Genomic DNA, 25,323 nt, shown 5'->3' on the forward strand with positions numbered 1-25,323 from the left:
CAACTGGTTAATTACATGGCTCCAGCTTAAAGTCTAGTTCAATTACCGTCAGTAAATTATTTTTAATTTGCGAATTACTGATCTATATCATACCACATTTTCCAGTGTTAATAAATCTCTAAAAAAGATACATTTCTCAGCTCTTACTTGTATTTTTGAGTAAAACTAAATGCAAGAGACTGTAAAAATTTCCCAATATTACTACCGAGCCTAGCTTTCCCTGAATTTTCCTATCCGTTTCTGCCGAGTAAAGCACCTAAATAAGAATAAAGTGCTCTTATTTCAACGTACACTCTAAAAAAAGCGTTCAACGAGTATTCAATCTTGAACGCAATTGTTCATTCTTGAATAATTTGGAAATATTAGGCGTTCAATCGTGAAAGGTGTGCTGGATTATCCAAGATGACATTGAAGCTGTTCAATCCTGTCAGTTTGCCTAAGACGTTATGAGGTTTATTTACAAAACGTTCATTAAAAATACAATAATATCCGATAATATCTCAACAATTTACTGTAACAAGCTTATTTACCCCAAATTAAATATAAATTGGTCTTTACAAACATCATTTTACAATAATATCAAATTAAATGTCACGGATTATTGCCTATTTCACCTTTCCCTTATATTTACATAAAACTTCAAATCGTTCGAAAGTTTTATTCTTTGCAACGCCATCACTGTCGTAGAAAATGACAATGTTCATATTCGTTAAGTGCAGTCCACGGTGGCTGTTTACCACTTTTCGTAAACCACCCAAGGTGCCGGAGTTCGATCTTATCGAATCTCCCCATTTTGGTTCCGGTCAAATAGGAATTCCGTCCATTGGAAAGGACAACACAAATATCGTAGGTTGGCATTATAAGAAATATACTGGTCCTCTAAACTATTCAAAACTGCCACCTTAATTATGCCAATTTATTACTTAAGCCATTCAAAACTGCCACTGTAAGCTTTCCAAAGTGTCATTTCTACCATTCAAAATTGACACATAAGGTGTGCCAAATTGTCAACTATACTGTTCAATTTTGCATCTTTAAGAAGAAATCCTACCACACACAGTGTTCAACAATGATCATGATAGTGCTCAACCTAGCACACTATTTTGGTGTTCAATTTTGGTACCTGTATTTACTGTTCAAAATTGAACGCAAAAGTGTGCTCTCAGTGTGTTGAGGCTTTCCGCAATTATTTGTTCAGGTTGGAACAAATATTTCTTAGAGTGTAGTTTAATAAACTATATCTCTGCGCGTGGAAAAATAAATCTTTGACAAACGTAAATTTTATTTTCCCCAAAATTGGAATCGGTGACGTACCAGTAGCTTATGAATGGTAATTTCACATCTCTATGTAAGGCAGTGCTTATTTCCTTACTCGTATTTTACTCAACGCATGCCGCCGAATAATGTATCAGTAAAAACCGATCTTTGAGCTTCAAGGTCAGCATCTAGCGCGAGTCAATCTACAGTTTCAAGTTCATATATAGACCGAGTAGGCTAAATAGGCCCAATATGACTTCATCGCTACTACGTTTGGGAAAAAAGAATGAAAAATCGAAAATGTTTTACAACTTCAGTTTTTAGAAAATATTGTTCTTTATTACGCAATTTGGCAAAAATAAATGTTCTATGAATTAACTTCGCGCTAATATATTTTCGGCATCCAGTATATCCGCATAGTTCACCATTTTGTGCATAGAACATAGAGACATATCGCCGATAAGCTGAAACTTGTACATTTTCCAACAAATAGGTGGGTTGACGTCATATTGGGCCTACGCTGCTCGGTCTACTACAGATAATCTAGCTCTTTTCCGGTACTGTTAAAGAGTTGAACCTTTGGCCTCCCTAGCGGTTGGGAGTATGAAAGTATACAAAATTTTATTCGAAATTCATTGCTACCGCTAGGCTCTATTGGTATTGTAAGACTCTGGTAAGACCGCCGCGGGTATTATTGGATTAAACTTAGCGAGATAGATCGGGTTTCGTTTAACACATTGAAAATGAGCTCTAGACGTTTAAAGGTTGTTGTACAGTGGCAAAACGACCATAAAATAAGCTCAGTCAGTTTAGACAAAATTGTAAACCTATCCTACAGAAGCATGGACGCCTTTAATAAAATGACTGATGTCATTTGGAAACGCGCATGCGGAAGCAAAAAGCCCAGATTAACCAGGCGAAATTGCTTCTTTTCTCAGGCAAGCATTTTCTAATCTTAATTTAAAGGAACCGAATGGTTAAAAGAGGGTGCAGAGGAAAATGACGATGTTTTTTATTTATTCTACTAATTGTTAGACCTTTGAGCAAAGTGAAACTTTCTCGACATAACTTACATGAGCATCTTATAATTATAAGAATCATCGATAAAAAGTCACTTGATTTTCCACTTCACCCTCCCTGTGGTCGGAAGGATAAGTGGCACTATTTATTTGAAATAAGGACCTCCGACCCATTATGTAAGGCCCTGCCATTTTGTTATCACAATAGACCTAAAAATAAAATAAACAAGCTGGCCATATATATACGCCCGTTGAGGGGCAAATTGAAAATGAAGCAAGCGCCATCTAGTGAACAGAAATACAAACTCAAAGGTGACATTTTTTCATTGGCTGAAAACATTCTGACACTAAAATTCTGCCTCTGCGCATTTCTAAGCGAACCAATAAGATCGCCCCTCATTCGTGAAAGCCCGGTTTAGAAACTCGTATGGCCGTTGTAAATTTTGAATGAATTTATTTTTAGGTGTATTATCGTGGCACGCTCTATGTCTCACGCCACGATTTTCACATCGCGCGCAAATGTTATCAAATCTCGCGATAAATTTCATTCGACATGGAGCGCGTGCCACTGGAATTTTGTTAACAAAATGGAAGAACGTTGTGCAATTGGTCGGAGGTAATTTATTTTAAATTATCCCTAAGATCTGGACCTAATTTTTATTTTAAAATCATTCGGAGGTATTTCCTGAATGTTTCACTATGCAGAATGATCTTATAATTAAAAGAAGAATCGATTAAAAAATCACATGATTTTCCTTTTCACCCACTTTAAAGGGACTGGACAGGTGGCAGCGTCGAACGAGTATTTTCTTCAGATATCTCATGCCATGGTACGTTAAAGTCACGTACGTTTTACATATGTACGAGTACATTTAATAAGCTTTGAGACATCGGTGAACTAAAGTTCGAAATTTTCACTCTGAACAATGGCATGTGACTGTGTTGCAGTACTATTTGGGCGAGCTACATTCGAGACTGCAGTAAACATATTGTTATATTTTTACTTTGCATAGCCCTATTCAAAACACTCTGGAAGCCAGCCAATCAAGTGTTGATGCTGCAAAACAAATGGTGATACCCTTTACTTCAAGTAGCCTTCAAAATACCACTGTTTTGCCTTCTTCAAGTTCTTCCACGGTAACTAGCAAAATTCACGCTACTTTACAAGAGCTGGGTAAGCAATATTAGAAGTAGTCATGGACTCCTTGCAATAGTAGAAGTAGTCATGAACTCCCTGCAATATCTAAAGCGAATTACCCCGAATTGGCCGACTAGTCCATTCGATACATATGTTACCAACTGAGCTGCATATATATTTTAGGCATTACCAAATCGGTAGTCAAGTTTTGCCGAAAAAGTGCAATGATGGCCGATAAACATAGTGGTATCGACAGTTCTTCAGAGGACGAGCCCTTTCCTCAGCGAAAAATGTAATCAAAGAGGCAGAAGGTATGATTTCTTAAGAATAAGGAATGCGCCATATCTCAATTTGATCAACTGATCGTACCCAAATACTTGAGAATTCCTTTAAAAGATGGGTGTGCTAATTGTATTACTCGGTTATGGGTTTGCATTAGCAAATTCCGTAATGTGGAATTCGTGATGACTATGAGTTTGGGTGGAATAATATATAGTTAGAACATTTTCAGAACCGAATTAATTTTTTTTCCGGTTTAACTCTTTAACAGGTTAGGTTGTGCGAAGGGTACAACGTATTCGTATCAGACGTCGCCAAAAAAACTTGGAAACCCGTCTGGAAAGTGAAAGCCGCATGATCCATGAGTTATTAAGAACGCTACATACGGAAGATGAACTTGCCCAAATGACAGCATTGGGCACAACTGAAAGGAAGGGCTTGCCCAAAGATTCATCGTAAGGGCTCACTATTTTAATAACCATCATTTTATAATCTACCCACCGGTGTCCTTTTGTTTGTCATTTTTGGGCATTTAAATTTGAACGATGCTTAGGAGTTAATGATAAAACTAAAGTATCACGGTTGTAAAATACTAGAGATCATCGGACAAACGTTGGGGAATTCAACAAGACCACTTTCAAGGTTCATACAATCTTTAGAAAAACCAATATCTCATATTTCCAGAATGTTTCCCTTGAATTTCTCCGCTGATATTTCTAGGTTTGCCCCATATATTAAGTATCCCGAAAGTTAAGGATCATTATATGCTTAATTAACCCCTGTAACCCCAAGTACTTAGTATCGTTATAAACGGTGACAAAGATGACTATAACATACTTCAAGGACATGACCGTATCTTTAATAGTACCAGAGTTAGGAGCCTTCAGTGTTAAACCTATGTTTATGAACATTTTTCTTAAATGAACCCTGCCTTCTAAACCATTCCCTTTAGTGTTACTGATGTTGGTCACATTCGGTAATGATTTGTGACTGTGCATAAAGAACAAACAACGTTCTGAAATATATAAAAGATTAGAGACGTCTGCCACTTGCAATAGTTTGAACTAGTTAATAATTACTGACAGGCATAGCTGTGCGGGCTCACCTCAATTTCATGAGTCTGAGCTCGATTTGAGCGAGGCACTGCCTAAAATTGGACCTAAGTTTGAGCCCGAGTAGAGCTCTGTTAATATTTGCGGTATAAAATGTGCGCGAGCTGAGCCCGTGTCAAGATATCAAGAAATTATATATATCGAGGTGAGACGCCATGAAATTAACGTGAGCCCGAGCCCGGGCTCACATAATATGCCATAATCTGTTGAGCCCGAGCCCGGGCTCACAAAATTTCCATTATCTGTTGAGCCCGAGCCCGGGCTCACAAAATATCAATAATCTGTTGAGCCCGATCCCGGTCTCGTAAAAGTTTAGAGTCGGCCGTAGCCCGTAGGTCGTACTTATTAACTATCACTTCTCGTTTTTATGCTCTGACCTCTCCTCTAGTAGTACTAGTATTCTAGGAATAACGTAGGCTGTAATAATTATGGGCGCATTCACCGCCACCTAGACTATATATATCCTAGGTGTAGGTGGCGCATTTAGCCGTTAAAGCACGGAGCTGTATTGTAGAGGTTAAAGAGGGTCCAAAGACAAGTTAGTTTGCGACTCTGCGTAGTGCGTACTGTTGTTGTTTAGTCATTTTATTTCTACGGTTTCTTCTCGAAGGTTGACACAGACTCAGGCAACCAAAGGGGTAAATATGCTTATTGTTTAATCTCATTTAAACTTAGAAATAAATTCATTTCTAATTGATCCTAAGAGGTTTTGGAACCAATTTAAGATATAAGAATACTATCTTTTATTAAGTAATTGTTCAATTGAAAGCAAAATTTATACTTTTACTTAAGCCTTAGTTGCGTATGCGTAACACGGGACTCCGGGATCGGGAGGCGGGGAATGTATCAAACTAGAACTAGAGAAAGATATTACGCGGGAAAATATATCAAACTGGAACTAGAGAGAGAGACATATTACGCGGGAAAATATATCAAACTAGAACTAGAGAGGCAGAGACAGAGAGAGAGTCAGACATATTGCGCAAGAAAATATATCAAACTAAAACTGAGAGACAGAAATTAATGCAAGGGGTAAATATGCTTATTATTTAATCTCATTTAAACTTGGAAATCAATTTATTTATAATTGATCCTAAGAGGTTTTGGAACCAATTTAAGAGATTGGAATACTTACAAGCAGTACTAGAGAGAGAGACACACACAAATTAATGCAATAGGATGATTTAGGGTTGCAAGAGTAGAGTCGAGACTCGAGAGCCGGGCCTGTGACATTAATTTTCAGTGAGGTTCATGATCGTGAACCGGGATGCATGATACTTCACGAGTGTAACGAAACAGTCTTATATCGGACGGTGACCAAGGCATTTGAACTTAATTCATAATTTGTAAGTTATATGATATGCTTGATTTGCTAAGTTAGCATATCATCATGAATGGTTTAACTTTCAGAGTAACTTAGTGTTAGCAATTTTCAAGTTGTTTTGTTAATGTCAATCATCAAAATGTAGAAAAACCTCATATGGTAAAATAACTTCTAAAAGATTATTTCTAATTTGTTAAAACAGTTCCTTACAATCCTATTTTAGACCGATTTATTTAAAAAACCATTTAACGGCCAGGTAATTAATAATCAAATTATGAATCCCACTGGACTTAATACGCGTAAGAAGGTGCAGACCTCAGAAACAGATTCTGTTTATGAATACCATCCTACAACGGATCCTTCCCACTGTCTCCAGCACTCATCCTCAATAAGCACACAAAGGTAATTCTTATGAAATGATGTTCTATAAATTGTATGGTATGCTGTCACTTAACTAAGTCCGAAACTGCCACTCAATGTAGTTCAGTCATCTCTCAACCACAATGTACGCCATGGGATAGTATGTTATCTGAGTCTTTGGGATTGGAAAATATTTCTACAAAGGATGAAGTCAACCTCAAATCCTATAGTCTAGTTGCAAAAGGTCTCGAAGAAAAGTCTCTGAAACGTGCAAAACTTAGTTCCAATCCCAATCAAAGTTCTGAATGTGTTTTAAATGGAGCGAAAGCAGAACTAGCAAACAAAAAAGTCAAAATGGTTCTAACGTTGACTCGAAATGTATTGAAGCTAACGATTGTTACGATTCAATCTCAGTAAAGAAACCAAAAATGAATGTTCCTAAGCCAAAGCCGGTGAAAGAATCAAAGTCAAATGTTCGTAAGCCAAAATCTGTTGAAGTATCAAAGTCAAATGTTCCTAAGCCAAAGCCTGTCAAAGAATCATATTCAAATGTTTCCAAGCCAAAGCCTGTCAAAGAATCAAATTCTAATGTTCCTAAGCCAAAGCCTGTCAAAGAATCAAGCTCAAGTATTCCCATCTCAAAGCCTATGAAAGAATCAAGCTCAAGTATTCCCATCTCAAAGCCTGTGAAAGAATCGTATTCAAATGTTCCTAACCCAAAGCCTGTGAAAGAATCAAATTCAAATGTTCCTAACCCTAAGCCTGTGAAAGAATCAAATTCAAATGTTCCTAGTACAATGTCTGTAGAACAATCAAATTCAAACATTTTAAAGCAAAAGTCTGTGAAAACATCAAGCTCAAGTATATCCAAGGCCAATATTGTCAAAGAATGTGACTCAAATGTATCTAATCTAGTCAAAGAATGTGACTCAAATGTATCTTATCTAGTCAAAGAATGTGACTCAAATGTATCTAATCTAGTCAAAGAATGTGACTCAAATGTATCTAATCTAGTCAAAGAATGTGACTCAAATGTATCTAATCTAGTCAAAGAATGTGACTCAAATGTATCTAATCTAGTCAAAAATGTGACTCAAATGTATCTAATCTAGTCAAAGAATGTGACTCAAATGTATCTAATCTAGTCAAAGAATGTGACTCAAATGTATCTAATCTAGTCAAAGAATGTGACTCAAATGTATCTAATCTAGTCAAAGAATGTGACTCAAATGTATCTAATCTAGTCAAAGATCTCAATCTAAGTTTCAAAACCAAGGATGTTGACAACTATTTTCCATCTGATGAACCTGAAAGTTATGGTAAACATTTAGATAAAACCAAACGGTTTCTTAAGGCATCAAAAGGAAGATCTTGTAGAACAAGAGGTGGCAAAAGTACTCTAAGTCTCATGTCAACTAGTTATCCAGCGTCATTTAGTAGGTCTGGACACAATAAAAGTGCGAAAAGGGGAACTAGTGGGAGATATAGTCAAATTTTACAACGATCATCTGCAGCACTGCCCACACTTTCAAAACCTAGTTCTAGTTCCCACATTAATAAACCAGCTTTGAAAATTACCTTTGAAAATAACGTGACTTGCGCTAAAGATGAACTTGACAACGCAGAAAAACAAGACTCGCAGGAAACTATCTGCGCTAAAGAAATAGAAAATGTTTCTAAAACAGAACCAAATTGTGAATCTGATAGTGATACTGGTGAAAATCGTGAAATGGTAAACGAAAAAGTTAAACTAGCTACGTGTATCGTTCCTGAAGTCGAAAAAGCCTTCACTTCGCAACACATAGGCCAAAGATATAACTGGATTCGCTTTATAAAGAAGTTCTATACTTATGTAGGAAATAAACTAGTCGATGGAAAGGTATCTAAGATAATTGTTCTAAAGTGCATTCATTGCAAAGAACTTAAACAAGGATGCAAACTGTTCAACTTTGAACGCCACATAATGGTAAGTTAAAGCTTCCTAAAAAGTAACAGTAAGGCTCACAATTTAATCTTTATGGTGACTCTTTGAAGACTCAACATGAAGCTCTGAAGTACGATAAGGAAAAACAAGCACCGACTCCGAAAATTGATACTTTTTTTATCAACACAAAGAAAACGGAAAAGATAGACATAAATAGCCCAAGACAAAAGATGTTCAAAACGTTTATGGTAGACATGGCTGCGGTGGATGGCCTACCTCTTTCTTTCACGGATGGTACAGCTTTCCGGTGTTTCATGAATTACTTCCTCCCAGATGTAAATGTGCAGTCACGTTTCACAGTTGGTCGAGATATATCTAAATATTACACAGAAGCTATTGTCCCTCAACTAAACCAGAAACTGAAAAACCTACCAAGGAAAACAATTCATATTATGATGGATATCTGGACAAGTCGAACTGGGGATGGAATTCTGGGAATTCGGTGCCAGTATGTTTCAAATGAGTGGATAGTGCAATCTTTTACTCTAAAATTTGCCCATTTTCCTTCCCGACATACGGGGGAAGCGATAGCGAAAAAGGTTATTGAGGCTGTTAATGAAAGAAAATTGGAGAGTTACCAGGTAAAAAGCTGAAAAATATGTGCAGTATATGTGTGTTAAAACGATTTTATTCGTAGATTGGCATTATAATGGCTGATAATGCCTCAAACATGACAAAAGCGTGCAATATGATAAACATTTTTGACGATCTGAAAGTGGCCGAGGTTCTTGAAGAGCAGAAAGATGCTGAAGAAATGGTTTCTGATGACGATGAACTCGACATTTCGAATGAACGAGACGCTAGCGATTACTTGGATTACGAACTTTCAGGCAAGTTAACGAACTCAAATTAATAATAGTTGTGAATTTGTGATCAGTAAAAATATTAAAAAGTACTCTAAATTTTAGATATTGAAGTCCAAGAAGCCACGGAACATTTCATGATACATGTCGGAGCGTCAAAACTTGAGCGATTGGGTTGTTTAGCCCACACTATCCAACTATGTGTAAATGCGGCTTTAAAAAATGACGAAGGTTCAAAGAAAATTATAAAATATTGCAACACTATAGTAGTGTTTTTCCGGAAAAAAATACACTGGGGTCAGAAATTGAAAGAAAGAGCTAAAAAAAACGCCATTTTACCAGCACCAACTCGATGGGATGGTCTTTGTTACGAACTAGAACGACTTCAGGATGTAAGTTACATCAGTGTTAAATTTTGTAAACTTATAGAATCATCATTATCTTTCCTTATTCGCAGAGCTCATTCTTCTTTCATGTTCAGCAAATCCTCCTCGAGGCTTCTTCTGTAGGTGAATCTATACAGCCACCAACATATTTCACCTTGACGAAAATCCGTGACTTATTGGCCATTCTCAAACCTATTCAACTTGCAACTTCTATTTTGCAAGGAAATTATCCAACCTCCAATTTGGTTATTATGAGGATTATGCAAACTTTCGAAGCAGTGTATTTAGTACCCAGCACAACAAGCTTCCCAGATTTAAAAGACCTCTTACTTCATGAAATGGCAGTAAGGCTAAGCCCCATCATATCGAACAAAAACTTCGTGATGGCCTCTATTTTAGATCCAAATCAAAAATTGAGAATATTCAATGGTATGTTTATAAACGAACTTGATCGGGTGCAATTACATTGTCTATTTTGAATGTGACAGATAAATTTACAAAACCGATGTGGAAAGATGAATACAACTTTAGTACAATAGACGAAAAATCGGCAATTGATATAATGGCAAAAGAGTACTTAACATTTAAGGAAGCAAGTGAAGCAACTAATGAAAAGAGCTATGATACTTTCATGAGCACTTCTTCGAAGGAAAAGAATGATTTCGAATACAGCTATGACTATGAGTATTTAGATGAAAAGGTTCCCGTAAAAAACCTCAACCTCACTTCGGAGGCAAGTATTGAAATATTATACATGCTTACTCAATATTATTATAATTTTATGAAATAATTTTTATCATAAGTTTATAAGGTATGTTCCATAAGTATGTCACTACCTATACTTCGTAATGCTAGAGGCTTAATGAGAGCTAGTTCAAGAACGACACGAGAATTGACTACACTCGGTTTTGCAGTCCATCCTCCTATTTAGTCTGTACTAAGCCTTTGACAGCGCCTCACCAGGCGTCGCTTTACGAGAATCTATGACGTTTCAGTAGGGGAAATATGCCGTTCCCAGTGCAGGTACAGTGGAAGGCAGGGAGGATTGAGGATTGAGGATATGAGGATTGAGGATATGAGGATTGAGGATTGCAAGATGGCGGGTGAGAAACGTATGCCTTTTTGATTGACTCACCCCTCTCTCAGACCTACAAGTGGGCGTTTTTTGATTGACTCACCCCTCTCATCCCCGCACCTGCAAGGGGTGTTTTTGACAGGTCAATGAAGCGTGTTCGATTCTCGGATGTAGAAGTACATACATTGGAGTATGAAGATAGGGTGAATTTTGATTTAAGAAATAAACAGTATTTTAATATGTTAATTAGATTAAAATTTGAACCATTAATTTCGCCCGTATTAATCAAATGGTTAAGGGGGTATGAAACTCCAGATGACGTTGGGGGAAAATAAAGAATCCCCGTAAAAACCCAGCTCTACCGACTATTCTAGATCATTCTAGATCATTCTAGAAAAATTAAAATTCCCCGTAAAACCCAAGTTAACGTTGTTTAAGGCCATGACGTAAAATGTACAGTCAAAGTTGTAGATTGTTCGAGAATAATCTTCTCGAAAAAACCCACCATTAATGTACAGTCAAAGCTAGGATGATGATCATATTAAATGGTATAAATAGCCAGGACCCCAAGTTAAACCACCATCACAATCTCACTCAAACTCGACGAGGAAGGAAGGACCATCCAACAAGTACAATGTAAGTATAGTTTTTGTGTACTTATTATTTTTTAAAGTTAAAGTTTGAACCGTATATATCAGTGTTAATGGGGGATTTTTTTTTTCCTTCACCAAGGCTTAAGAAATCCGTGGTCGTTGACTTTGATTTTCTTACCGGGCGAATTGTTGGAGTTGAACGGGAACAAATCGCGAAAGAGGTAGCCATTACAAGCGTCGAGAAAACTCCGAGGGTTGGCTCATGGTCTTTCGCGCCCCCATACAGTGAAAAAGAACTTACATACGACACTATGCGTCAGAACAGGTGGCTCCTAAACAACCTACATGGTCTGGGATGGGATGATGGAGTAACGCCCTACGAAAAACTTGGGGAGTGCCTACGATCTGCTGTTCAAGGCTACGACCATGTATTCTGTAAAGGAGAAGAAAAGTGCTTCTTTTTGTTGAACCTTATTAATCGTGAAGTTATAGACTTGAATGGAGTAGGATGTCCCAAAGCCAACGAAATCGACGATGATGGTCCGATGATTACATGTATGCTTAATCATAAAACTGTCCGTAATAATAAGAAGTATTTGTGTGCACTCTCAAAATGTATATTATTTTCCGAGTGGATTTATAAACACAAAGAAATTGTAAATAAAAATTTAGGAGACGAATAAAATTAAAAAATCAGAATATAGTTTTATTTTTATTTATTATGTTTTTTTTTTTTTTTAAATTTTATACGACACCGCGTAATTATCACATATACTCCGATTGACCGCAATCCCAACATGCTCAATTACCGCCCTGTCGAGGTGGGCGGCGGGCTCCTGTTCCTCCCCACTATTATTGCGGGCATCCCGCCTCCTCATCATGAGCGTGAATATGGCGTTTTGAACGCTGATAATAGTACATAAGAAGAAAAAATTGTTTTAGCGAATATATGTATATTGTAATTAATGTAAATAGAATTAAATATTTGATAGTGTGTCATACCCATATCCATCGCAGTTAGGGGATGGTGATCCCCCGTCCGGGGTGGGGTAAGCCCCATCGGCATCCCTTGTCGGACTAAGCGGAGGGGTAGAAAAATATATTAACAAATAAATGAAATACTAGTAATAATTAATAATTAATAATTAATCAATATATTATCTATATCTTCAATACACACCTTGGGCGTATATATCCCGCAATAATGTCCTCTAGAGTGACCAAGAGGGCCTGGATGGAGGGGGTGGCCATGCTGGGAAGTAACAAAACCCGTATGGTGTCCATAATTCTAAACGAAATTAATTAGCGGTACAAATGGTGGGGTGTATAAATATGGATGTATTTACCGGTATCCGTCACAATTTATGTTGAGAACAATTTCCTCATCAAAATCATCAAAATCACCGAGGTCGGCGCTAATCACATTAAAACAATCTTAAGTATTGATACTACACAACAATAATAATAGAAAAATACACTTACATATCCCCGGGATGGATGATTGGGAAAGTGTTTACGGAGTCAGCATCATCTCCGTTTTCGACGATGAAGTTTAACACCTCATTATCTCCCTCATCTAAGATAAAATCTTCCTCCATTTCCTCAATTATTAGTGGAGGAGGAGTTTCTGGTGCGTACACCCAAGACATGTCCCCCATAGGGACGCGACCCAGAACCATTTTCAATTTAATTTAAAAGTTTTTAAAAAATTAATGGGACTCAACTTGCCACTAGGACAGAAAAAATCGTTGTGACCAAATTTTCAAAAATGGCCCATGCCCCTGGGTCCAACATGTAGTATGAAAACCTCTAACCCTTCCTCGGATTTTCTCCAAATTACAATAGAACTTCAAACAGTTAGTATGAATTGTAGGATTAAAAACCATACATCTATGAATCACTGGTTTCATTCGGGATTCCCCCAAAAAACCCAAAAAGCGCGAAGAAATCAAGCTTAGCTGGGTGGTCATCCACTTGTTCAAAATATACTGATAACTTAAAGGACATGGTACATTGAATTAGTACGTATCCGACCCCTCGTTTCGAACCATCTAGAAGGCGAAAACACGTGCGTCTTAACCAAACATGTCAACTTGACTTCTCGATCGAGGTGATATTCAGCCTCTATCCTGGGTGGTCAAACGCTATAACATATATATACATTCGGAACTCGGGTGTCAAACCCCTCGTGTACGAGTGTACCTGCTACTATTGTTAAAGATACAAGTTGGGTTTTTATCGGAGGAGTAAATTTCTTAGACTCGAGGGAGTCTTCACATCAAAGTGTCATAGTTGACTTTACACTATCTACAATATAAGCCGAATTCGGATGTACAACGAAGTGTCGGTCATCTTGGACCATCTAGAATATTCTTTCCGATTCCAGAACATTCCATTGTTTCTAGAAGGTTCTTTTTGGGTCTTCCATATTACACCTTCTTAAACCAGGCGCAATTGGATTTCTGTACGTTGATGGGGAAACCCCGGAAAATCCAAGAAAAATAAACTGTTTAAGGCTGCCAATATTTTTATCCAATGGGAATCACTGGAAAGGGTGAAACAATATATACGTAGGCCTAAAAATTGTATAAAAGGGAGGTGAAATGGGTGCTATGTCACATTCGATTTCAAGATGTACTCCTGCTCTACTTGCGCCGATGTCTTCACCAACCAGCCGAACCTTAGTCGTCATATGCGGACCAAACATGGTAATATTTCTTTTGCGTGTCCAGTTTGTAATAAGAGTTATGCGCGGAAAGATAATTTAAACCGCCATCAACGGCAAATGAACCACGTTGGAGCCGCAGTAAATAAAGTCGCGGAAAATAATACGCGTCCACCAACCCCGCAACCCGGACCGTCACACCGCGTCAGCCCTCCCAATTCTCCCGTAAAGAGAAAAGCGGCACCGATTCCGACAAACGGAGGAAAGAAAAGAAAAGTAGAAAATGGTAAATATTTGGTTTATTGATTTCCCCTGTAAGGTGTCTTACCCGCTGCACATTGATGCATAGGGTGTAGCTAACAACCAGGGGTTTAAGACAATCTATCTTTTCTGAATTGGTGTAGGAATTAATTCCTAATTTATATGTAGAAAATGCGCCAATTCCAGATGACCCGTTATCTACCCAAGATATCGAAGGGCTTGATGAGTTTATAAAGATGTGGGAGGATAGACAAAATCAAGATGGGGGAGGTAGGGAAAAAGAAGATGGTGATGTTTTGCTCTCGCAAGATGACGTCGGGTTAAATGAATTTATGGACAATTGGGAGGCCGAACAAAACGCGGTAGAACAACCCGGGAGTCAACAACCGGACATTGAAGAAATTAACGCGCTCGATAACGCGATTTTCTCGGCTCGAATCACCGCCCCTGACGGTGTAACGGACCCGATTTTATTCATAAACAAACACCGGGAAAAACTAGAATCATATCTCAGAAACAAATTGAGTGTTAAAAAGGGGATTAAATGGTATTTAACGGTTCGCGCGCGGTATACACGTGAACTTGGAAATACAGGCGCTGAAACCGAAATTAGCCCATATTTCCGAGGATTTACGCATGCCACATTGGCACCGGAAGTTATCCCACAACAAATCGACTTGAGTCGAGATAAAATTGCCGAGAGTATGATTAGCTTCGAAGCTATGGGAAGTGGGTGGGTTTTAGACCGAATATTATTTATACAAATCAACATTATCCAGTACTTACCCCTAGTGGGTGGAACATATTTTCAATTACCACCCGTGATTGAAAATAAAAAGGCAACGGTAAATGTTAACCCGGAAGATCCAACTGACAATAAGTGTTTCTTGTGGTCGATAATAGCAAAACTCCATCCGGCTTTAATCACCCCAAGTCGTGTAACACATTATAGGCCGTACGAGAACGAGCTCGATTTGTGTGGAATCACTTTCCCTTTTGAATTAGATACATTTAAACTTAAACGGTTTGAGGAGGTGAACAATTTATCAGTGAATATTTTCGCGTACGAAAAAGGATATTTTCCACGTTACGTAAGCGAGAACAAAGTGCACGAATCTAGACAAATTGATCTCCTCTTGGTTTCCAATGGAAAATCAAAACACTACGTGTTAATTCGCCACCTTAGCCGATTGTTTAACGGTTTCACGAAACATTGTCACCAATCCTTCTACTGCCGATATTGCTTGAAGAGAAGCGCCACCGAAGCAGTTCACGATAATCACGTGCGTGAGTGTAGTGTACACGACCCGCAACGCGTGATTATGCCGCATAGTGAACCCACATTGAAATTTAAAAACTTTGGATGGAATCAAATGGTTATTTACTAAATATAACCAAGTGCAAGACAAAATTATAATGTTTCATTACATCGATATAGGTTCCATATATTATTGTAGCCGATTTTGAATCGATTCTCGCAAAGGTGACAACATGTTTACCAGACACATCGTTGTCTTCAACAACTACATTGGCGTTACATAAGGCGTGTGGTTTTTCATACGCAATCGTCGGACCAACCGGTAAATTCCAATCCCCTAAATGGATTAACCATTTAGCTTACAATTATTCATGCTATCATAGGAAATCTCGTTAAACACGAAGTATACAGAGGAGTTGACGGGGCAATAAAATTCCTGAAAATGCTGTTGGATGAATCCGACATCATCGTTGGGAAGCTGAAGGAGAACAAACCAATGCAATTAACAACGGTCGAAGAAGCTTCACACGAAGCTGCGACCTGTTGTTACGTTTGTGAAGAATCCTTCACGGAATCTATAATCAAAACGCGCGACCACGACCACTACACTGGAAAATATAGAGGGGGTGCGTGTCAAAGTTGCAACTTGAAATTGAAAGCACCAAAATTCATACCAGTTGTGATGCACAATCTCAGCAGGTAATTTAAATAATCATTATGTCTAATTAGATCTATTTAATAATTATCGATTACCGAATAGGTGCGATGCGCATCTCATCATGCAGCAAATTGCGATGATTCGAAACAAAAAGATTGACTGTATAGCAACCAATAGTGAGACATACATTTCATTCACGCTGGGAAATCTACGCTTTGTGGATAGCATCCGATTCTTGCCTGCATCCCTCGAATCGTTGGTGTCAAATGTAGCGAAAGGAGGACAAGAGAAATTCCCACTCATGAACGCCGTTTTCAATCCGGCTGAAGTTAAATTACTTCTTCGGAAGGGTGTATACCCCTACACTTACATGGATTCCGAGAAGCGCTTCTCCGAAAAGCAACTACCGCCAATTGAGTGTTTCTACAACGATCTTACGGACGAGCCCCTTAAACAGGATGATTACACTCACGCTCAAAACGTGTGGCAATCATTCAACATTCGGAATTTGGGTATGATCATGATAACATTCATTCGAGACGAACATTTGCTAATATTTGTATTGCATTTTTTAAAGGAGGGTACCACGATTTGTATGTTCTGTCCGATACTCTCCTCCTAGCGGATGTTTTTCAAAACTTCCGCAAAATGTGCATGACGTACTATCGTCTAGACCCTGCACACTCATATACCTTACCCGGTTTTGCCTGGCAAGCCGCTCTATGCATGTCAAAGGTGCACCTAGACTTGCTATTGGATGAGAACATGCACCTCTTCATCGAAAAGGGGATTAGGGGAGGGGTATCCATGATAAGTCATCGCTTCGCTGCGGCCAACAACACATATCTAGATAATTACGACGCATCAAAACCGGAAAGTTACATATGTTATCTAGGTAAGATATACAAGTTATCCTAAATTAAATTTTCACATACTAACAATCAACGATAATAGATTGCAACAACCTTTATGGGACGGTCATGTGTGACGCTCTACCCATGAGGAATTTCCAGTGGGTAGAACCCAACCCCAATTCCGAGCTCGAAATTCTAAGTTGCCCAGATGACTCGCCGGAGGGTTATATTATTGAAGTGGATATGGAGTATCCCGAATATCTCCATGATAGTCACAACTGCTATCCACTAGCTCCAGAATCCATGTCCATAAAACCCCAGATGCTCTCTCACTATTCCAAAGAGCAGATGACTTCGCTGAACATCAAAATCAAGGAATCTCTACCCAAACTACTCCCCAACCTAAACAAGAAGGAACGATACGTGGTTCACTATCGTAATTTAAAGTACTACGTATCAAAGGGGCTGAGAATCAGCAAAATTCACAGAATTTTGAAGTTTCAACAAGGAGCGTGGTTAAAGGGGTACATAGAATTTAACACCGAGAAGAGGACGAAGGCGACTGATGATTTCGAGAAGGACCTATTTAAATTAATGAACAATGCCGTGTTTGGTATGTATTTATAAAATTAGAATGAACATAAAATAGTATGGATAATAATGATTTGCTTTCTCCCTTAGGAAAAACGATGGAGAACCTTCGGAACCGTCAGGATTTCCAACTAGTGACGACTGCCGAAAAAGCCGTTAAAAAGGCTAGTTCACCAGCATTCGAACGGTTCACCATATTCCACAACGAACTAGTTGGAATCAACTCCGCAAAAAAGAAGCTGGTCCTAAATCGACCGATATACACGGGTTTCGCAATTCTGGATCTATCAAAATTGCTCATGTACCAGTTCCACTATGATGTAATTCGGGCACAATACGGGGAGAAAGCAAAACTCCTCTTCACAGATACTGGTAAGTTTTACGTCCTTATATATCATTTACTTTAGCATAACATTTACATTAACATTTGCGGAAATTACGTATAATTACAGACAGTCTCACGTATCACATAGAAACCAAAGACTTGTACAAAGACTTCGCCGCTCAGTCGGATATGTACGACTTCTCGGGGTACCCACGTGACCATCCACTTCACAGCGATGTGAACAAGAAACGCCTTGGTAAATTCAAGGATGAACTAGATGGGACACCGATCGCGGAGTTCTGTGGGCTGAGACCCAAAATGTACAGTATCCTGTCGGCTAAGGGAGAGAAAAAGACGTGCAAGGGCGTGTGCAAGCGCGTCGTGCAGAAACGTGTCCGGCACGCGCATTATCGCGAATGCTTGCTGAACCGCGAGCTGACCACCGCGGAGATGATAAGGATTGTCAGTGACAAGCACATTTTAAAAACTGTAAAACAAACCAAACTGTGTTTAAACCCATGTGACGATAAGCGTCACATTTTGAATGACGGTATCACGACACTAGCCCACGGGCATAAAAATACAAAATAAAGAGAAAAATTATGACAAATTTATTGAGTAATTCTTATACATATATTCGGAAATCATACGATCATTAACATTTTTATTTTTAGTAAATCGTTTTATTATATCAAACATTTTAACTCCCCTACATCTATACAACGAGAAATAGACACAATATCCACCACAAGTTTGACTTAATTCCCCCTGTAGTTGGCGTGAATTAAACGTAACAGTTAGGCTGTTTCGCTCTACAAAATCATTAAATTTAAATAAATCCGGAGGATTTCCATAGCTTTCAAAGAATTCAGTATTCTTTTTCCTCGAAATGTATATAACCGTCCTATGTTTTCCTCCCCCTTTTGAGGTGTCAGTATTCACAATGTATAGAGAGGGAAACGTTTTAACAGTTAGTGGTAGTTTATCCGCCGCAAAAATACCCCTAAACAGATTTTTAGCGTATGGATCGCGCCTTAATATTCTCTCAAGTTGTTGGGAGTCCATTATGAGCTTTGATCGAATAGAACAGCTCGGTTTTTGTCAATTTCAATCAAAGATTGGAATTCAGAATAGTAAACGACGGCAATTGTAGCCGGTAGCGCTTCGGCAAATATTAACTCCAATCGGACACTACCGTTCTTTATAAAGTTGAAACTTTCAGTCGAACTACCATTCAGGTCGGGGGTCAAGTCGAATACGAAAAGAGCATTACCATTGGCGAACTCGTCACGGTCAATGAAATTACCCTCGTCGATATTCCATTGTCCGGTTTGAAGAAAGAGATTGGCGTACGATCTCATACATAGGTTATCCTTAAAGTTGGGGCTTAAGGGTTTATGGGGTACGCTAACCCCATCAACGGATAAGGTGATTTGAGTCACCGCTTCATTTTTAAAATTAAAAGGCGACATTTTATAATCACCCAAAAACGCGTTCTGGTCTACAAATCCAATTACAACTTTATTCGGTTGTTGACCGCTAAATAAATTGTCTTTGACTGCTATTTTACTTCCTTGAGATATGGAAAACGTATTACATTCCGTACGTGTTATGGAGTATTTCATCGTAGCCAATTCCAGGGTTTTGGCGTGTGATATCATAATCTCGGGGGTTAGTTTAACTCTTCTTATGAATAACGAAGCGTGGGTAAATATAACTTTCGCTTTATTTCCATCCGCATGTAAGCAGAATTCGTTGGGACTTTTGATAAATTTAAAATTCACATCGACCAGATTGGGGATAAAGCGATTTTGCTGACATATATCGGCGTGTACGACGCCAATCAAGTCTATAACCCCATTTTGGGCGAATTCACTCCGTTTCAAAAACCCTTCATTTTCGGAAAAGTCGTCAAAATGTCCCGCCGTATCTTTGTAGAATAGTGCCCCGGTCAAAAAACTCTTTTTCGCTGGACCACCAAATGTCAATAGCGTTTGAATCATGCTCTTGTATGCGTATTGTTGAGGACATGATGTAACTGATCTATCATTCAACGATACGTGTAGTTCACTAAAAAGACTGGAGAGTAATAGGTTTTCGGGTCCAACTTTATCCGCCTGAGTAGTTATATCACCATTCGCATCGTACACAGCGGCTTTAGGTAGAGACCCATCCGCTTTAACCACTTTTACTTGTAAATGCAGGAGCGTGTTTTTCAAGTCCATGTATGTCTCGGAGTTCCCGGTGACGGGAAATATAATAGCCTGATTTTCATCCACATTGGAGGTAGAGTTATACTCCACCCATTGACTTCCTACTATCCCAGTTTGGGTATAGGGTACGTGAAAAACATTTAGTTCCGAGCTGACGCTGTTCATAGAGTTTGGGTGTGCGAGCGACATTATGAAAATATATCCGGGTGTAAAGATGACGACCTTCTCTTCTTCTTAGCTCGAACAGAACTGATGATGGGTGACACTTTGCGTTTCCTTTTACGTCCGTTTCCAGTTAGCTTGGTCACTTCTTCGGCGGCCCTTCTCAATGTTTCCTTACCCGCTTCTTTACCCCTAGTTCTCAATGCTTGTTTAATGGGTACACCGCTTGTATAATCCGTCGCAATTTTCGCGCCAGTGTTTAAAAACTTTCGACCTAGGAACGTGGCACCCCTTTTAAGTAATGGCATGGCCGATCTGAACGCCGAGGAGATAATTGACCCCAGGCCATAACCACGTTGCACGGCCAAACCTCTATATACTGGGATGGATCCATGTCCAATTTGATTTAGATAATAGTCCTCATAATCCTTAACAGAAACGTGACCTGTATTATATGGAGACATCCTTACACTTTGACAATCACGTCATAAATGGGGCGGAGATTGAATTCAACGTAGTTCTTATAACAAGTGCCAAGTTCTTCTGGGCCTGAAATGTAGAGTGACGTGAACTTTCCCACGTTCGAACTTAACCGGTTTACCCATTTCACTCATAATATTTATTTCAATTGTTTGGAAGTTGTTTTTCGCTATGGGCATGTAATGGGGTTTAGCAAACTCTTTTTCCACCGTGTCACCATCTTTCCCGTTGATACTTATAATTCTTAAGAGAGGGACGTCAGAGTCTCCTACTGATCGAGACTGAATTATATCAGAATACACGAATAAGGAGTGCATTCCAGCATCCATATCACAACTGAATGGGGCCGTCATAGAGGCGACCACAGTGAAGTATTTTTTGGAATTCCTCGTGAACCCTAATATAATGGCAATTTCGCTTGGGATATAAAGTTGGTTCGTCCCTTTTAACTCAACCATCACTCGTCGATTTGGTTTGTTGTATGAAAACTCAACCCTAGATTTTATTTTTTCAGTAGCACCAGCATCGTCGTCGGCTGACAATATTTCGAGTAATTCCTCTACAGAACCGTAATATCCGGGAGGTATAATTATCGATATACCCCGGTTTTCATTCACTCCGTTAATTGTCTGTCCACTTTCACCAAAACCGGATCCCTCTTCTGGGAATTCATCCATTGCATCTGAAGCAACACCTACGAACGAATTATCCCAAATGCGAACTGCGCATTCCCTTTTTACATTATTCCAAGTTCTAGGATAGCTTATTTCAGCCAGAGCAACCTCGTGAGATCCCTCTAGAATTATAGGTTCTGGTAGATACGTTCTGAACTTGCTTATAGTATTTCCTTTGAAATATTGCGTTGACGAGTCAGAGGGTAGTGTGGAAGTGGGACTTGATTAAGTTTTCAAACCTCTGAACCACGCAAAACTTACACGATAACTATTAACTACTATATTGTCTTAACTATTAACGCGAATTCCCGAGTACCGAAACAAGAAAACGGAAACTAATTCTATACCCGAGCACTAATGTTTATGTGAAGAGTAGTTTACAACTAAGTTTGTAAGTAATTTGAATCCGAATAAAGAAAACGGTAACTAATTCAGTAATTCTGTACCCGAACACTAATGTACAAGGAATCTGATCTGAGAAGTGAATATATAAAGGAACGTTTCTCCTATTTATAGGTTTTCAACGACTTGAAAACGGTTTTTTAGGACCAATGAGAAGATTGTAAAGCCTGAGAGATGGTAAAGAGTGTGCCCGTGACGTTGTGGTTTTTTTGGGGTTTTTGCTACTGTCCACTTGAAGCCATCTCTCTCACCTTCACAGGCTTCTCCATGACCATTGCGATTTATTTTACGATAACATCGAAAAACAGGTCGAGAGAAGCTTTGTGGTTATTTTTCTTACCCAAACCTTCCCTTTACAAAAGGTTAAAGTTCTTTGCGCTTTACAAATTTGTTTTTAAAGGGTTGGTAGAAAAAAATCGATACGGTTACATTTAATCCTATTTGTTGAAATTCTAAATGCACTCCCACCCCCAACCACACCTAGCTAATACGAAAATCGTAACTTGCGTGACTTGTTTAGCATCTAGGGAGCGTTTCCCGCGTTTTTACCTCGACCAAACTCGTTGGCTTTACAAAATTGGAGGCGTACCCAAAGCTTCCCTTTACGAAAGGTAAAAGTGCCAGTGACGATGTGGTTTTTTGGGGATTATTCTATTTTGCACTTGAAGCCATCTCTTTCACCTACACAGGCTTCTCCGTGACCATTGCGAGATAACATCGAAAAACAGGTCGAGAGAAGCTTTGTGGTTATTTTTCTTACCCAAAACGTCCCTTTACAAAATGTTAAAGTTCTTTGCGCTTTACAAATTTGTTTTTAAAGGGTTGGTAGAAAAAATCGATACGGTTACATTTAATCCTATTTGTTGAAATTCTAAAGGATTTTAGTGACATTTTCTGTTTAAATAGCTACACTTCTCTTTACAATTTACTTTTTTTAGCATTTCAATTAAATTTGTTACATATTTTTAATTCTATAAACGATATGTATATTTCTCCGGTTAGAAAATTAAAGTTTCGGCCCAGAAATCTCGAAAACAATTTAGAAATCACTCCATAAAAAACACTCAAAATTATAGAAATCGCAGCAAAAATATTAAGAAACAGAAATCATTCTACTTTTCTTGAAATAATATTGAAAATCACAAAATCATCCTAGAAATCGAGGAATGTTTGGAGAAAAACAACCCCATATTTGACCTTCATTCAAAAGTTCATATTTTCTAATTCAACCGCACTTCTTTGGAATTTTTTTTTTCTTATAACAAAGTTTTACTGATTAAATATGTTGAATCACTGTCAGGAAAGATTTTTGCTGAGTTAAAGGACTGTTTGCCTTGTCTATGGGAGTTTTATGCAACTGGTATAGGAAATTATCAGAGATCTGATTGATGATAGATTGGTGCTTAAGAGACCAGATACATTTACTCATTAAAAGCCATGATTTTTAACATCCAACAAGACGAACCAAGGGCTCGTAATAGTAGCCACATCGTACGAGTGAATAGCCCCTCTATACCCTAACCTAGTGAGTGGATAGCCCCTCTATACCTTACCCTAATGAATGAATAGCGGTATCTTTTACAATGCTTAAAATGATTTACCGCGCGTAAAATCAGAGTGAAAAGCCCGTCGATGCCCTACCCTGAACAGTTATAAAATTATTGTGGTTGGGGGTGGAAGTGCATTATAACTAAATATGTAGTCATGTTTCCTAACTCTATATGGCCCAACTATTGGGGTAAGATACTTATAGAGTTATATATAGTTATTTTGAGGGCAGTTTAATACTCAGTGCCCAGGAGCAAAAAGTTCAATCAATGAATAATACTGGCCTTCAATTAATGTAAGCTTAATATTACGTGTGTTATTTCAATACATTTTTGGTAACAACCTCTAAACACAATGTAAGGTGGCCCTTAAAAGGGCCGTTTTTTGGGCAGTTTAATACTCAGTGCCCAGGAGCAAAAAGTTCAATCAATGAATAATACTGGCCTTCAATTAATGTAAGCTTAATATTACGTGTGCTATTTCAATACATTTTTGGTAACAACCTCTAAACACAATGTAAGGTGGCCCTTAAAAGGGCCGTTTTTTGGGCAGTTTAATACTCAGTGCCCAGGAGCAAAAAGTTCAATCAATGAATAATACTGGCCTTCAATTAATGTAAGCTTAATATTACGTGTGTTATTTCAATACATTTTTGGTAACAACCTCTAAACACAATGTAAGGTGGCCCTTAAAAGGGCCGTTTTTTGGGCAGTTTAATACTCAGTGCCCAGGAGCAAAAATTAGCTTGCCTTTTCAAAAATTATATAAGGTGGCCCTCAAAAGGGCCGTTTTTGGAAGTTTCGTTTTCCGCCACTGGCCTAAGTGGCCTCTTCCTTCCATTAGTTTTTACCCATTCTTGGGCGGGGGGGCTGGGTTGATTGAAATCCTTGTTAAAATCCAGGGACCAAAAGCTTTCAGGGGTGCGTGGTCTTTTTTTCTCCGATCTGTGTCTTGAAGATAAGTTTTGCCGCCGCTTCTGCTCATCTTCGGGCAAAGATGAGTAGTACTAAAAAAATATTTTTAAACACCGCGACTCAATACGATTACTAATAATAAATCCATATACCCCATCGCAGTCTTCGCAAGAATGGCCAGGTAATTGCATTCTTGCCTTTCCACGCACTGGAAAATTCAAATTTTTCTCCTTCCCTTTATCTGGACTGCAAAAATAAAATAGTAAAACTATTTTACTGCGCTTAAAATTCGCCATAGTTAAATATAATTACTCATCAAAACTGTCCAATCGCGGCATTTTCGCGGCTTTCCTCTGATCCAAGGGAACAGAGCCCCAACGGCTAGAGGACGCCGGTTCTAGTAAGTTAAATACATAAATTGGGGATATTAGGGATGTAATTCGCAGAGCAAGTAAAAGTGAAGGGTTGAATAAGTATATTACCTTAAAAAGGCAGAACTCCTGAAAGTCTTACACAGACTAGTAGCGGACGTTACTGAATGAGAAGTGCTGACTGCAAACCAAGACCGAAAGAGAAATGTAAAATGGGGGGGGGGTGGATGATTTTGGGAAGGAATTGGTTTCGTTTCACCTCTTCTGAAGGGACTTCCAAGTGGGGGAAGTGAAATTACACATTACCTAGCCATCTGTATAGATAAGATCCCATTCGAACTTTCCCCCATTGGAATTATTGGCGCCGAAGGGTTTATCCTGGGCACTGAGTATTAAACTGCCCAAAAAAAGGCCCTTTTAAGGGCCACCTTACATTGTGTTTAGAGGTTGTTACCAAAAATGTATTGAAATAGCACACGTAATATTAAGCTTACATTAATTGAAGGCCAGTATTATTCATTGATTGAACTTTTTGCTCCTGGGCACTGAGTATTAAACTGCCCAAAAAACGGCCCTTTTAAGGGCCACCTTACATTGTGTTTAGAGGTTGTTACCAA

General features: G+C 38.5%; 3 protein-coding genes and 1 long non-coding RNA gene across 4 annotated transcripts; 3 read left to right on the forward strand and 1 right to left on the reverse strand.

Annotated features, from left to right (window-relative positions):
* The first annotated feature begins 6,011 nt into the window (after window positions 1-6,011).
* LOC149665084 (uncharacterized) lies at window positions 6,012-6,922 on the forward strand. Its single transcript, XR_016368460.1, has 4 exons — window positions 6,012-6,151; window positions 6,216-6,288; window positions 6,386-6,531; window positions 6,612-6,922. It is a non-coding gene; the product is annotated as an uncharacterized LOC149665084 (long non-coding RNA).
* A 214-nt stretch (window positions 6,923-7,136) lies between these two features.
* LOC149665085 (uncharacterized) lies at window positions 7,137-10,459 on the forward strand. Its single transcript, XM_089842066.1, has 7 exons — window positions 7,137-7,288; window positions 7,570-8,455; window positions 8,524-9,054; window positions 9,111-9,303; window positions 9,382-9,668; window positions 9,734-10,091; window positions 10,151-10,459. The coding sequence occupies exons 1-7, from the start codon at window positions 7,137-7,139 to the stop codon at window positions 10,450-10,452; spliced, it is 2,709 nt and encodes a 902-aa protein (XP_089698192.1). The 3' UTR covers window positions 10,453-10,459.
* Window positions 10,460-13,962: 3,503 nt separating this feature from the next.
* Window positions 13,963-18,533, forward strand: LOC149665086 (uncharacterized). The gene is made up of 11 exons (XM_089842067.1): window positions 13,963-14,038; window positions 14,090-14,281; window positions 14,425-14,985; window positions 15,262-15,539; window positions 15,695-15,836; window positions 15,898-16,213; window positions 16,275-16,684; window positions 16,750-17,067; window positions 17,127-17,639; window positions 17,708-17,989; window positions 18,070-18,533. Exons 1-11 carry the CDS (start codon window positions 13,963-13,965, stop codon window positions 18,531-18,533), a joined length of 3,552 nt encoding a protein of 1,183 aa, XP_089698193.1.
* A 473-nt stretch (window positions 18,534-19,006) lies between these two features.
* Window positions 19,007-20,344, reverse strand: LOC149665087 (uncharacterized protein F54H12.2-like). Its single transcript, XM_089842068.1, has one exon. The coding sequence runs from the start codon at window positions 20,342-20,344 to the stop codon at window positions 19,007-19,009; it is 1,338 nt and encodes a 445-aa protein (XP_089698194.1).
* Between the last annotated feature and the right edge of the window lie 4,979 nt (window positions 20,345-25,323).

The sequence above is a fragment of the Phalangium opilio genome, unplaced genomic scaffold (assembly GCF_054372755.1).
Source record: "Phalangium opilio isolate 3A_F unplaced genomic scaffold, DU_Popi_V2 ptg000061l_1, whole genome shotgun sequence".
NCBI lineage: Eukaryota > Metazoa > Arthropoda > Arachnida > Opiliones > Phalangiidae > Phalangium > Phalangium opilio.